At 44.8% G+C, this 15,636-nt stretch overlaps 1 protein-coding gene across 4 annotated transcripts in view; it reads right to left on the reverse strand.

Moving 5' to 3' along the window:
* The window catches only part of LOC144480566 (zinc finger protein 609-like), a 124,124-nt gene that overhangs the window by 90,383 nt on the left and 18,105 nt on the right, over positions 1 to 15,636 (reverse strand). For all 4 annotated transcript variants that reach the window (XM_078200156.1, XM_078200157.1, XM_078200155.1 and 1 more), the window contains exon 2: positions 2,983 to 3,208. In XM_078200156.1, coding sequence (XP_078056282.1) covers positions 2,983 to 3,205 — 223 coding nt within the window. In that variant the 5' untranslated portion in view covers positions 3,206 to 3,208. The remainder of the gene's footprint in view (positions 1 to 2,982; positions 3,209 to 15,636) is intronic.

Genomic DNA, 15,636 nt, shown 5'->3' on the forward strand with positions numbered 1-15,636 from the left:
ATCTGAATAATTTAATACACCAGCTTAGATCACTGCTTCAGTCCAGGAATCCACAATTCCACTATTTTGTAACCTTTCATTTCAAGAAACACATTCAATGGGAGAAAATTCAGTGGGCGGGACGGTGGCATAGTGGTTAGCACTGCTGCCTCACAGCTCCAGGAACCTGAGTTCGATTCCGACCTCGGGTCACTGTCTGTGCGGAGTCTGCACATTCTCCTCGTATCTGCGTGGGTTTCCTCCGGGTGCTCCAGTTTCCTCCCACAGTCCAAAGATGTGTGGGTTAGGTTCATTGGCCATGCTAAATTGCCCCTTGATGTCCCGGGATATGCAGGTTAGAGGGATTAGCGGGGTAAATATGTGGGGTTATAGATAGGGCCTGGGTGGGATTGTTGTCGGTGCAGACTCGATGGGCCGAATGGCCTCCTTCTGCACTGTAGGGATTCTAGAATATTTGAATACTACTTCCTTTGTTGTCGCTTTACTGCCTATCACACAAATGAGTAATGTAGTATATGGATTTCAACACAGTGAGATACTGGGTATGATGGGCCAATATCCCAAAGACCAGTGGATTGTGTCAAATATTTTCCTTCTGCTGTTTGCAACGGGCAAGGTACAGACCATACGCAACCAACCCACGCTTGCAAAACTCAAAACACAAGTGTCCAACATAGATGTGATTCCGCGATTGGAGAACACTTGCTAAATAATCCTCACTGTGCTAAGGACCACATTGACAACTAATTTAAGATGGTCAATCGGGCTCACATTGTGGGGCATCTACAGGTACTGGAAGCTACATATATGAATACACAGGGCCCTGTTCTTTGCAGACAGAAAGAACATGTACATGTACACATTGCATCTGTTTCAACTCAACAAAACAAGTGACAGCCATTCGCCGACCCATTCCTCAGGGCAATGCCTTGATCAGAGTCAAGCTAATTTCAAACAATGCTTGGCAGTTAACTGTCAGTCACCAATAACTGGTATATTCCCCATGACAGCCACTCTATCAGAACCCACTTGCCAACCAATCAGCACCCTCTTCTCATACAGTGCAAATCTGTTGAATTCCCTAACATTGTATTTTGCAAATGTCCTGATGTGTGCACGACCAAAAGCTTTGTCTCCATTTTCTTTCAGCAATACTCAAGTCGCATATCATCAAACGCCGAAGGCCTTTATTTCCCCAGCCAAAGAGGCGACCTTTCCAAAGGAAATGTGTGCTCTGAGCTGCTGTTGACTGAACAGGATTCAAGGAGAGGGGATGTGCCTTCCCCGTTTCCCAATAACCATGTACAGGAGTACACGACAGCCATTGGCTATTTTCCCACAATCTTTTTTTGTATTTTTATTCCAATTCAATCAAATCAAGTCCAATTCAGAGTCTCAATAGTTGAGACATTCCCGATCCAAGCTGACAAGACAGGGCTCTCACCTCCTGTCTTGGGCTTGATCTACATGAGCCAAGCTGATTGGAGTAGGAATAGCTCCTGCTCCAAGGCTTGATCTCATTTGCATCTTAGCCAAAAGGCCGAGATGCCGCTTTTAAAAATTGCTTCAAATGAAGCTAAAATGTAACCTAATAACTTCAACCAAGCACAGCATGTCCTACACTTGATCTTAGCCAAAAGGCCGTGAAGCACAATTCAGATCAGCAACCCAACCAGTGTCTCACCATCCCATTAAGCAACAGGCCAGAACTGCCTTGGAGTGGGACACCTTTCAATAAGGGTGACAATTCCACTACTGTAACCTTTCATTTCAAGAAACACATTCAGCGGAAGCAAATAGGCATTACTATCTTCAACTTTCCAATGTTTCAGATCTTTAGGACCAGATATTCAATCGAGGCCTCATTTACTCCCTCAGTTGAATGCAAAAGTCTCATGGCACAATTTCACAAAAGGGAAATTCACCCAGATGTCTTTGCTAAAACAGAGGTTCAGCTTGAATAAAAACAAAAAGGCACGGGAAATTCTCAGCAAGTCCAGCAGCATCCGTGGAGAAAAACAAACATTTCCGATTGATAACCTCTCATTAGAATCTGATTTTTTAAAAATCAATCATTCTTTTGAGGGCCTTTCACAAATTGGTTGCTGTGTTGCCTACATTATAACAGTATCCACACTTCACAATGTAGTACTTATTTGGCTATAAAATGCTTTGGGACTTGCTGAGGTTTCGAAACATGCTATTTAAATGCAAGTCCTTTTTTTAAAATAACACGCACAGTGAGTAGAGTAGGTTTTAACTTTTACTTTGATCAGGAAGTTTGCACTGAAGGTTATTCATTTCAGCAGCTGGTGAGGAACAAGGTTCAAGCGCCACCTGAGCCACATTTCTGCAGTGCTAAGCAAAGCGCTACTTCCTGCGTTTCACTGACTAACGCTGCCTACTTGCAATCCTCACGTACTCCTGTTCTGCACCTTCTCACCTTATTGCATGCGCGCTGCTGGTGATTTTTAAAGAGTTGCATCCTCTCTTTCAGTTCACTCCTGATACTTCCCCAGTTCGGCACAAGTCACTTCAAAAGGACGCATGGCACAAACATGTCCCCACTTTTAACAGAAGCAACAACAGGAATCTTTAAGCTGAGGATAACAAACACAAATCTGGGATTGCTTGGTTTTAATCAAATCCATGATGTGATAGCCAAGCTATTTGGAGACATATTCAAAATAGCTACGCTAATAATGGCCAGTAAGATTCAAATGTCCCCAATATAAACTCAAAATGGGTAACATACAGATCTGCATTTTAACACATTGGTCAGAAGAGCTCTGTGTTTCAATCTACGAACAGATTTAATCATTTTTAACAATGCAACTGAGTTTGCCTTTTTTTAAATAAATGTCTTCAAGCCACATTCTGCTAGACTGTGGTCCCTGCTACACCTCCCAGATCACACTTTACAGGCTCTTGCATTCAAGCAAAAACTTCGAACGCCAAAAAAAGCTGATATGATTTTCTTACCATCTTCCGTTTCCTGCCACACAATCCCTTCGAGATTGACACTTGTCCCTGGTTCACAGGGGCCTAGGCACTCGGGCTCTGTTGCGAGTCCAACATCGCAGGTATTGACCGCAATCGATCGGGTGCGGACCATGATCTGCTCCACTGGGGATGCAACACCGCTGCTGACGGGAGGCAGAAGATGAAGGGGTGGCGGGGCTGGAGTGGAGGCAGGGGAGTCCATCTGCTGGGGGAGGGGGGGGGAAACAAAGTTAAACAAGCATTAATTGGAAGGAATCTTTTCAATGCCATTCTTGTGCCAGCTTAGATTCCAAGGCTTCAAATAAAATAACTATCCTACATCTAAAGAGCAGCCAGGCGAGAAAGAAAGATGGCAAACCACTATCAGATGACAGTTTCATGATGGGTGGCCCTGCAGTGACAGTGGTAGAGCACTCGGCTCACAATCAGGTCAGGAAGATTTACTAACATTCACACTTAGCCTTCCATTGTGAAATCCTTCAATCAATCAACATCAAGTCCTCCGAGAAAAGGTTTACAGAAACATTTGAAGAATGCACTAGACATCACCCCACCCAGAACAGCCAATTCAGACTCAAGAGAAGAGACTTCAAATTAGCACTCCACCCAGCACAGTCCTGGAGTCTCCAGGAAGTATAGTTTCCCAGAAAGTATAGTTTCTCCAGGAAGTTTCTGATAGCCAAGTTCCGCACACATGAGGACGGCCTCAACCGGGATCTTGGGTTCATGTCACATTATCTGTAACCCCCACGACTTGCCTGGGCTTGCAAAATCTCACTAATTGTCCTGTCTGGAAACAATACACATCTCTTTAACCTGTGCTTAGCGCTCTCTCCACTCACATTGTCTGTACCTTTAAGACTTAATTACCTGTAAAGACTCGCATTCCAACCATTATTTTGTAAATTGAGTTTGTGTCTTTATATGCCCTGTTTGTGAACTGAACTCCCACTTACCTAACCAAGGAGCAGCGCTCTGAAAGCTAGTGGATTTTGCTACCAAATAAACCTGTTGGACTTTAACCTGGTGTTGTGAGACTTCTTACTGTGTCTCCAGGAAGTGCAGATTAATTCCCTGGACACTTCTGAATGCAACCTTTAAAATGAAACGATTGTTTAAAAAGTGTGTTTTTAAAAAACTTTTATTAGGTATAACAATGAGTCAACCTGACTCGAAATGTTGATTTTATTCTCTCTTCAGAGATGCTGTCAGACCTGTTAAGATTTTCCAGCAATTTCTGTAATAATGCTGGAGTTTGGGAAAAAATAAGCCTGTTCAGTTGGATGATTCTTGACTTGTCAGATAAAGCATCCACTCGGTTCCCAATTGGCCGGGGAAGGTGCTGAGCCATATGCATGGCGGGCAACCGATGCCCGGGGATATGTGGATTGGGGCAGTTAGAGGTCATGTGATGTAACCTCCAATACTAACATGCGTGCCCATTCAAAGGTCAGTAGTGTGGCCGAACTAGATTCCCACAATATCAAAGGCCCACCCTGTTTCCTCGGGGGGAGAGCCAGCCAAATAATCCAACTCCACCATCCTCTTCTGATGGTCTGGAAACTTTCTCTTCAAGTATCCATCCAATCCCTATTTGAAAATTACCAACAAATTGATTTCCATCACCCTTTAGGCCGTGCGTTCCAAATCATGAAATATATCAGAGTAAAATAATGTAATCTCTGATCCTTTTGCCAGGCATTCTAAACCTGTGTCCTTCAGTTATTGATCCGACTGCCATTCTAGACAATTTCTCCTGGTTCACTGTTCATGATTCAGGATGCCTCAGTCAAATCTCCTTTTCAGTTTCTCGATTTTTCCTATTCTAAGGAGAACAGCCCCAGTTTCTCCATATGACTCCTTATTTCTGGCAGTATTTTTTTCCTTTTTAAATTTTTACTCCAGTCTTAAAATTACAAAGTTAATGCTCAGAATGGACCAGGCAAACTCAAATCCATCTCCTTGTTGCTCCAAAAACCAAAATCCAATTGAATCCAATTCATGGTCCCCCCGCCCCGCAAGAGAGACAAACGAGTTCCAAGCTGACAACACAAGGTATCGCACCCCACCTTGGGCTCGATCCAATGCTTGATCTTAACCAAGGGTCAATAGTTAGCAGGAAGGAATCACACTCTGAATTCCATAGCAGAGTTAATCATTGTTCAACCACTCAACCTCCTTGCCCAGGAGTCATTTGATTTTATACCCCGTGAGATCACTGATAAAACAGAATCCAATTACATCCCTTGTCTGAAATTATATCATGCAACCGCAGAAGAAAGACTTCTTCTACAAAATGGACAAGATCTTGTGCAGTTAATCTGGGTTGCAAGTCTTGAATCTTGTCATCAAATATGAATTTGCCGTCACCGAGTCCATAAAGTAAAGTTTATTTAATGTAAGGTTTACATTAACACTGCAATGAAGTTACTGTGAAATTCCCCTAGTCGCCACACTCCGGCACTTGTTCGGGTCAATGCACCTAACCAGCACGTCTTTCGGAAGGGGGGAGGAAACCGGAGCACCCGGGGGAAACCCACGCAGACACGGGGAGAACATGCAAACTCCAAACAGTGACCCAAACCGGATATCGAACCCGGGTTCCTGGTGCTGTGAGGCAGCAGTGCTAACCACTGTGCCACCATGCCGCCCACGGCACAATATAGCACAATGCGCAGATTGAGAGATGTCTCAGACTATTTGACTGCAGGAAGCATCACAACTACAATTAATTCAGTCCTTACCAGAGGTCCACACACATCAGAGCACGCTGGATAGTAATCAGGGACAGGAACCCCAAAAGAATCCCCCCTCACCACTCAGGTTAAGATAAGTTAAAAAAAAACAAAGAACAGTACAGCACAGGAACAGGCCCTTCGGCCCTCCAAGCCTGCACTGACCATGATGCCAGCCTAAACTAAAACCGTATACACTTAGAGTCCGTATCCTTCCATTCCCATCCTATTCGTGTATTCATCTAGATGCCCCTTAAATGCCGCTATCGTACCTGCTCCCACCACCTCCCTGGGCAGTGCGTTCCCAGTAAGAAGTCTCACAACACCAGGTTAAAGTCCAACAGGTTTATTTGGTAGCAAATACCATAAGCTTTCGGAGCGCTGCTCCTTCTAGACATTCACCACCCTCTGTGTAAAAACTTGCCTCGCACATCTCCTCTAAACTTTTCCCCTTGCGCCTTAAACTTATGCCCCCTAGCACTTGACTTTTCTACCCGAGGAAAGAGCCTCTGACTGTCCACTCTGTCCATGCCACTCAATCTTGTAAACCTCTATCAGTCAACTCAAGCCTCTAAGTTTCTTGATTGGTGTGGTTCAATCACTCACTGTCTTAACCAACTGAAGATCAGGGTAGTACCTTTATTATATGGAGAACACTGAATAACTTCATGCAGTCAGCTGCACTCCCTGTAAAAGGGAAAGTGTGTTCCACTGAACAGTCACAATCTCTAGCCATCAGAAATGGCTATACTTGTACAGCAGTCAGAGAATCTCAGACTTGCTGTGTTGCTACTGTGTTTTGTGTGCTAACAGAGTCAGGCAGTCATTCAGTCGCATACACACACCCTGGTTATACTATATCGAGCACAATGTGTCTTTTTAAATAAAAGCAGGCGAGCTCCACTTTCTGCTGTCCCGCGGGTCGGCAATGCCGAAAGAGCACTCCCTGTTCAAGTTCTGTAACAGCACGATCTGAGGGAATTCTTCAGAAAGGTATGTGTGTTGAGAACTGCACCACGAGTGACCCAGCCAGGATCTGTTTTCTACGTGATACAAATGCAAGTTGTTTACGTTGCGCAAAGTCTGCAGTTCGTAGCTTCAATAAGTCAGAGTGCCTTGTTTCTCAGGAAGTGTCCGTCTCTGACCACAGTCCAATTCTGTCACGCAGTCAAGTGCATTCATGTGTCAATGAGCAAATTTGGATATGGTGCCCACCTATAGACACCTCGCTGACCCCTCCCCAAACCCCCCACCCCATCCCCTGAACCCTCCCAACACTCATTTATCTCAGCTCATAGCTTGGATGATGCCAAAGGACGGAATGCCAGGACCTGAGCGTCTGTCAAAACACTGAGTTTGGGAAGAGAGGATGGGAGACAGTGGTGTTCCCCAAGGGTCCGTGCTGGAAGCCCTGCTTTTTTTTTGACTGCTACGATCTACAGGTACAGATAAACTTTTTAAAAAGAAATTTGAACGTCCAGTAAAAGCATCACACAAGTTTTCAAATTTTAAGACTTTTACTGTAACAAACAAACTAAAAGCAACTAGGGGGCATAGCCTCGAAATAAGGGGAAGCAGATTTAGGACTGAGTTGAGGAGGAACTTCTTCACACAAAGGGTTGTGAATCTGTGGAATTCCCTGCCCAGTGAAGCAGTTGAGGCTACCTCATTGAATGTTTTTAAGGCAATGACAGATAAATTTTTGAACAGTAAAGGAATTAAGGGTTATGGTGAGCGGGTGGGTAAGTGGAGCTGAGTCCATGAAAAGATCAGCCATGATCTTATTGAATGGCGGAGCAGGCTCGAGGGGCCAGATGGCCTCCTCCTAGTTCTTATGTTCTAACATTAACTAAAGAAAGAAGAAAGTAGTGTCAAAGAACTCCTTGAGCAATGCATCAGCGAAGATAGCTGAGGAAGGAGAGTTACTCTATCTATACTTGCAAAGTAACAAAGCAGATTGACACCAACACTTGCATGTGCTCCAAGGCCATGATCATCATGAGCTCCTTTGAGAATATTTTGAACGTATTGAGAGTGAAGTTGCCCACCAGACTCATTAAGACAAGCTCTCAACCATTAGCCCCCAGGAAGCCCAGACAGCCAGACATACACCAGCTACAACCGGAGAGCTGACCAAGCTCACTGTGTTGCAAAGAAAGCTTCTGACAAAAAAGATGGTTAACAAAACTCAGGCTAGTGAAATAAGAGGCTCACGGTCAGTTTGGATTTTTAAAAAACTGACAGAAAACAGCGAGTCGCGTAATAGCTGATTTACAGGCTGGAGGATGGTGGAGAGTGGTGTTCCCCAAGGACCTGTGCTGGAAGCACTGCTTTTTTAAAAAACTGTTATGATCCACAGAGTAAGAAGTTTAACAACACCAGGTTAAAGTCCAACAGGTTTATTTGGTAGCAAAAGCCACAAGCTTTCGGAGCCTTAAGCTCCTTCTTCAGGTGAGTGGGAATTCTGTTCACAAACAGGGCATATAAAGACACAGACTCAATTTACAGAATAATGGTTGGAATGCGAATACTTAGAGCTAATCAAGTCTTAAAGGTACAAACAATGTGAGTGGAGAGAGCATTAAGACAGGCGAAAGAGACGTGTATTGTCTCCAGACAGGACAGCCATTTGTGAACAGAATTCCCACTCACCTGAAGGAGGAGAGTAAGGCTCCGAAAGCTTGTGGCTTTTGCTGCCAAATAAACCTGTTGGACTTTAACCTGGTGTTGTTAAACTTCTTACTGTGCTTACCCCAGTCCAACGCCGGCATCTCCACATCATGAGCCACAGAAACAGATAACGTTTTGAAAAGAGATTTGAACATCCAGCAAAAGGATCACACAACAAGTTTTCAAGTTTCCCGGCTTTTACTGTAACAAATACTAAAAGCAACATGAGCTAAACACGATTCAGCAGGCAACCCATAGTCTAAACTACTTCCCGTTAACTTTTAAAACAACCAGAAATCCTCCTCCACGACTTTTTTTTTAAGGTTAGTTTTGCAGGATGCGAGCGTCACTGGCATTTATGTCCCTCTCTAATTGCCCTTCAGAAGGTGGTGGTGAGCTGCCTTCTTAAACCACTGCAGTCCCTGAGGGGGTCGGTACACCCACAGCGCTGTTAAGGAGGGAATTCCAGGATTTTGACCTAGCAATAGTGAGGAAACAGCGATATATTTGCAATTCACTTGTGGATTCAGTTGCAAGGAAATACACACAAAGTGTTTTTTTCAGAAACTTGAAGGAAGTCAAGGGAAATAATACAGGGTGTGGGAAGGAACAATGTAGCAATCATATAATGTCGCAATTGTCTGGGACAAATATGGCAACGTTTTTACTTTCCCTGATCAGAGCTGACATTAATGAAATGAGCTATTCCCCAAAACATGCATTTATATTGCAGTTTTATATTGCCCCAAGGAGCTTCACAGCAGCATTATTAAAATTAAAACTGACACAACCCACATAAGGAGACATTAAGACAAGTGACCAAAAGCCTGTGCATAGGTTTTTAAAATGTCTTGAAGGCAGGGGAAGAGACGTAGAGAGATGCAGGGAGGGAATTTTAGTGGCAGCTCACACTGGGCTGCCAGCGAAGGGGTGATTAAAAGCGGGGAGGCCAGAATTGAAGGAGTAGAGGGATTAGTTTGTCTTCCACTATCCTGGCAAACGTGAGAGATTACGCGGATGGGGCAGGGGAGGGGGCCTGGCTAAGCGTCCTTCTGCACTGTAGGGATTCAATGATTGCAAGGAGGCTGTAGGGCTGGAGAAGGTTAGATGGGGGGGGAGGGGGCAAGGCCATGGGGGGGGGGCGGGGATTTGAAAACAAGTTTAAAAATATTAAAATCGCGGTATTGCCACACTAAACAGATCACGCATGCTTGAGTTTTTGATGAGGATAATGCAGTTGATGTTGTGCACAGGGACTTCCAAAAGACATATGATAAAGTTCCACATAACAGCATTGTCAGAAGAATGAGTGTCCACGGAAAAGAAGGAAGGGACAGCAGAAACATGAGATTTAAATTGGCAAAGTGACAAGAATCAAGAGCGTTGGTAAACAGCTGTTTTTCGAATTTGAAGAAGCTGTTCAGTAGGGTTAGAACAACAAACAGTACAGCACAGGAGCAGGCCCTTCGGCCCACCAAGACTGTGCTGACACATGACATCTTTTTAAACTGTTTCTCCAGAGTCAGGTCCCTGGTTTTCCTGACATAAATTAATAACCTGGGGCACACAGAGCACAATTTCAAAATTTGCGGATAAGACAAAGTTTGAGGCATTGTGAACTGAGGGGGAGGATAGCAGTAGATTTCAAGAGAACACTGGCAGCTTGCTGGTGGAATGAGGAAACAAGCGGCAGAATGAAGTTTAATGCAGAGAAGCGATTCCATTTTGGTAGAAAGGACGGAGAGAGACAATATACAATGAAAGCTACAATTGTAAAGGGATAACAGGAAGAGAGAGACCTGGGGGTACATGTGCAACAATCATAGAGGGTCAGTCATTTACGGTGTAGGAGGAGGCCATTCAGCCCATTGAGTCCATGCTGGCTCCCCCCAGAGCAATCCAGCCGGTCCCACTCCCCTGCTCGATCACGTAGTCCTCAAAAGTTTATTTCAATCGTTAATCCAATTTCCTTTTGAAATCATTGATAATTTCAGCATCCACAACTCTCGAGCTGCTGGTCATTATCTATTGCTGCAAAATCCTGGAAACATCTTCTCTGACCCCGTTCTATTGTATCCGCCTGTGTTTGGGCCTTTTCTGTCCTGGTCGGGACAGGCCAGGGCCCCTGTGCCTCCACTGTTGGGGCCTCAGTAGAAACGCCGATGCGGAAAGACACTAACAATACTGCCAAAGTCCGCAAGGAACTACAAACGGTCGTGAATGTAGCCCAATAATTCACGCAAACCAGCCTCCCATCCATTGACTCGGTCTACACTTCCCGCTGCCTCGGCAAAGCAGCCAGCATAATTAAGAACCCCACACACCCCAGACATTCTCTCTTCCACCTTCTTCCGTGGGGAAAAAGATACAAAAGTCTGAGGTCACGCACCAACCGACTCAAGAACAGCTTCTTCCCTGCTGCTGTCAGATTTTTGAATGGACTTACCTCGCATTAAGTTGATCTTTCTCTACACCCTAGCTATGACTGTAACACCACATTCTGCACTCGTTTCCTTCTCTATGAACGGCATGCTTTGTCTGTATAGCGCGCAAGAAACAATACTTTTCACTGTACACGTGACAATAATAAATCAAATACTGCACATTATCGACGAGCATCCCTGCTACAGACCAAGTGCTGAATCAATCACTTTATTGCTCGACATCAGGGACTTGAATTTGCTCGAATAATAAAATTGCATCCTTATTCTCCTTGAGCTAGAATTCCGTCAGAAAGCAGGGCCCGACTCCCTCTTTGATTTGATTTATTATTGTCACATGTATTAGTATACAGTGAAAAGTATTGTTTCTTGCGCACTATTCAGACAAACCATACCGTACATAGAGAAGGAAAGGAGAGGGTGCAGAATGTAGTGTTACAGTCACAGCTAGGGTGTAGAGAAAGGTCAGTTTAATGCGAGGTAGGCCCATTCAAAAGTCTGACAGCAGCAGGGAAGAAGCTGTTCTTGAGTCGGTTGGTACTTGACGTCAGACTTTTGTACCTTTTTCCCAACGGAAGGAGGTGGAAGAGAGAATGTCTGGGGCGCGTGGGGTCCTTGATCATGCTGGCTGCTTTTCCGAGGCAGCGGGAAGTGTAGACAGAATCAGTGGATGGGAGGCTGGTTTGAGAGATGCATTGGGCTACATTCACGACTTTTCTGTAGTTTCTCTGCCCCCCAGGTGAAAGGTGGCAGCAGGCTCAGGGTAAAAGCAGGAATGGTCCCGATTGTGTTCATGGTGGGGGAGGATGCAGTTATTGAAGGTGGCAGGTCAGGCTGCGAAAGCAATTACTAAAGTATACGGGATCCTGTGCTTTATGAGTAGGAGCACAGAGTACAAAGCTAAGGAATTTATGCTACACTTGTATAAAACACTGGCTCAGCCTCAACTAGAGTATTGTGTCCTATCCAGATCTGGGCATCACACCTTCGGATGGTTGTGAAGAGATTCGAAAGGGAGCAGGTAAGATTCACGAGAATAAAAAGTTAAAGTTTATTTATTAGTAACAAGCAAGGCTTACATTAACACTGCAATGAAATTATTGTTAAATTCCCCTAGTCGCCACACTCCGGCGCCTGTTCAATGCACCTAACCAGCACGTCTTGCGGACTGTGGGAGGGAACTGGAGCACCCGGAGGAAACCCATGCAGACACGGGGAGAACGTACAAACTCCACACAGACAGGGACCCAAACCGGGAATTGAACCCGGGTCCCTGGCGCTGTGCTAACCACTGAGCCACCGTGCCGCCCCGAATGGTTCCAAGGATGAGGAACTTCAGTAACATGGACATCTTGGAGAAGCTGGGGCTGTTTGGTGGAAAGGCTGAGAACTAGGGAGCACCGATTTAAGGCGATTGGCTAAAGATGCGATGGTGATGTGAGAAAAGTTTGATTTTACGGAGCAGGTGGTTAGGATCAGGATCTGCCTGAGAGCCTGGTGAAGGCAGATTCAATCTTTCAAAAGAGAATTGGATTATCTGAAGAGAAAAAAAACATATTGCTGGGCTCTGGGGAAAAGGTGGTGAAGTGGGGCGAGAGGAGTTGCTCCTGCAAATAATCAACATGGACACAACAAGTTGCATGGCCGCTTGTGCCATAACAATTCAACGATTCAATGTTTAAAATGTAAAAAAGATTCAGCAGCAGCAGAATCAAGAACAAGGGTCTGAGAGTGTTTTTAGTCTGAAGCCATACAGGGGGCAAATCAGAAAGTAATTTTTCACAAACATACCACAAGAAACTACAAAAGGTTGCGAACATAGCCCAGTCCATCACATAAACCAGCCTCCCATCCATTGACTCTGTCTACACTTCCCGCTGCCTCGGAAAAGCAGCCAGCATAATCAAGGACCCCACGCACCCCGGACATTCTCTCTTCCACCTTCTTCCATCGTAAAAATCATACAAAAGTCTGAAAATGAACCAACGGATTTAAGAACAGCGTCTGCCCTGCTTTCATCAGACTTTTGAAAGGTCCTATCATATATTCAGCTGATCTTCCTCTTCACTCTATCTGTAATTGCAACACTATATTCTGCAATCTATCCTTTTTCCCTAAGTACTTTACGAACAGTATGTTTTGTCTGTATAGCGCACAAGAAACAACACTTTTCACAATATCCCAGTACATATCATAATAATAAATCAAATCAACAACAGGTACCATCTCCCCTAGAAAATTGCAAATGCTGGGGAACAGTTTGGGCTTTCAAGATTTGAGATGGGCAGATTTTTGCTGGGAAAGGGTAGCTAGGACAATGGAGCTCAGTTGGGTAAACAGAGTTGAGAACAGGTCGCCCATGATCGAGCCAAATGGTGGAACAAGCTTGAGGAATTTGAGCAGCCTTCCCCGATTCTTCCGAGTCTGTCTGTAACGCACACTAGACAATTTGGGAGCAGGAACGCCCATCTGGCTTGGTGCAAACATCGCATCTCATCCATTTGCCCAGCGCTTGATTAACACCAATTAATTTTTTATTTCTTTCTGTTTATACAGTGAGAAAGTTCTCAAGTATTTGATTTCAACTTGGAATGCCACTTGAAGGCTTGGAACCCTGCCTTACATTACAAACCCCTAGGGCGCACTAATTGTTAAAATACTGAGCGACTTATTCGTGGAATAAATATATATATTGGTTTTGGACAAAAACATGTGGATTTCTGAGTGGCCTGTCTGGAAATTTCTCAAATATAAACCAGACATCAAAATTCTGGTTTATATAACTGAAGCAGTCTCCACCTCACTTTACTTCAGTGTTTTGGTGATGTGGAGACTTAAATAAACAAGGATGATGCAAGTTCTCGGTAAATGTTCATCTGTGACAAAAGTAAAGACCAGAACCTAACCCCACGATCCCAACTCCTGACATCGCAATACCAACTTAGGAAGCAAGACATGCAATGGGCTCATTATGTTCCATTTACATCATCTGGCCTGCCCAATTTTCTAAGAAATATTCTCTTGCTACTCATTTCCCATTCTTATATTTTCCTCCAGGCGCTTTCTTAATCCTCTCTCAAATTTGTTGATATATTCAACACTCTTTGAGCCAATTACACGAATCTCAAATTGTCTTTTCACCCTCCCCGAATCAGATGGGACAGATTTTTCTTTGTCGGGGCTATATGGCCACGGCAGCTAAATGGAGGTGAGGTACGGATCAGCAATGACCCAATAAACCGATGATAACACAGCAAGAACTGTGCAGAAAGGAGTCAATTTTGTTTCCAACTGTCAGTCCCAGGAAACCGGCATCTGGTTTCAATGGTGCAAGTTTCTAGGCAGGCAGCCCAGCAATTTGGTAATCAAGAAATGGACAGAATGGGGTCCAGTGCTGTTGTAGCCAAGAGATGATGGCTTCCTTCTGTGTTGTAAACGCCTACAGTTCAATGGTTTTCAAAGAGGCTTTGCATGTGCTGGATTCCATCCAGGCCCCTGACTGCACAGCCAGTTTTATGACTGCAGCCTCGGCTGCAACCTGATGGCAAACCCTTACCTACAAACACAAGTCAACTTGATTTGAACAATTAACGAGTGCAGTAGCGTACCGCTATCTGAGAAAGCTACCTTCCTGGCATTCCTGAAACTGAAGTGCGTTGCTTCATCCTGTCACCTCTGTTCCCAGTACTTCCAACAAAAGTGACAATGGCAGCAGATCAGAGGCTGGGCACTGTGCAACAAGTGGCTCATTCCCTCCTCCTGCAAAGCCTCCCCACCATTGATCTACAAGTCAGGTACTCCACACCTGTCTGGTTGTGTGCAGTGGCAACAAAACACTCAACAAACTCAACACCATCTGGTCAAAGCAACATGCTCTATTGTCAGTCCAATCATCAGCTTAAACGTTCACGACCTCCAACAGCGACGCACTACGGCTGCAGTGCATTCCATCTATAAGGTGCCCTGCAGGAGCTCCCCAAGGCTTCCTCATCAGCACCCCCCCCCCACCCAAACTCGCCACTGCCAAGAACAAGGGAAACGCGGGAAAGTCACCACCAGCAAAGTTCCCTTTCAAGTCAGACACAAGGCGGCACGGTGGCACCATGGTTGCACTGCTGCCTCTCAGCGCCAAGGACTCGGGTTTGATTACTGGCTTGGGTCAGTGTGTGTGTGTGTGTGTGTGTGTGTGTGTGTGTGTGTGTGTGTGTGTGTGTGTGTGTGGAGTGTGCACGTTCTCCCCATGTCTGCGTGGGTTTCCTCCGGGTGCTCCGGTTTCCTCCCACAGTCCGAAAGACGTGCTGGTTAGGTGCATTGGCCATGCTAAATTCTCCCTTAATGTACCCAAACAGGCGCCGGAGTGTGGACAACAAGGGGATTTTCACAGTAACTTTATTGCAGCATTAATGTAAGCCGTGTTGTGACACTCATAAAGAAACTTTAAATGACCAAACGCCTAAACATATTTCACAAAACCACTCAAACCAACAAAGTGGTTGCAGGAAGTGCAACTTCAAACGTTTATATTACTTTGCTGAATTTTCTCCCAGAACTGGATTTACACGCACACAGTATATATGCAGCAGGTACAATAAGATCAGATGTGCACACTGCCCGCACAAACAAGCTCGACGGTACACAGGAACTTTGAAACGGTACAGGTCAGGCCAGCCAGCATATGATATGATCAACATTTTGTCATTATACAGAAACCTTCATAGTCTTTGGATCACAACCCTGGACCTACCTAACAGCCATGGAGATTCGCACAGTAGCTTCATTGCAGCGTT

This window comes from Mustelus asterias, chromosome 29 (assembly GCF_964213995.1).
Source record: "Mustelus asterias chromosome 29, sMusAst1.hap1.1, whole genome shotgun sequence".
In the NCBI taxonomy this organism is placed as follows: Eukaryota; Metazoa; Chordata; class Chondrichthyes; order Carcharhiniformes; family Triakidae; genus Mustelus; species Mustelus asterias.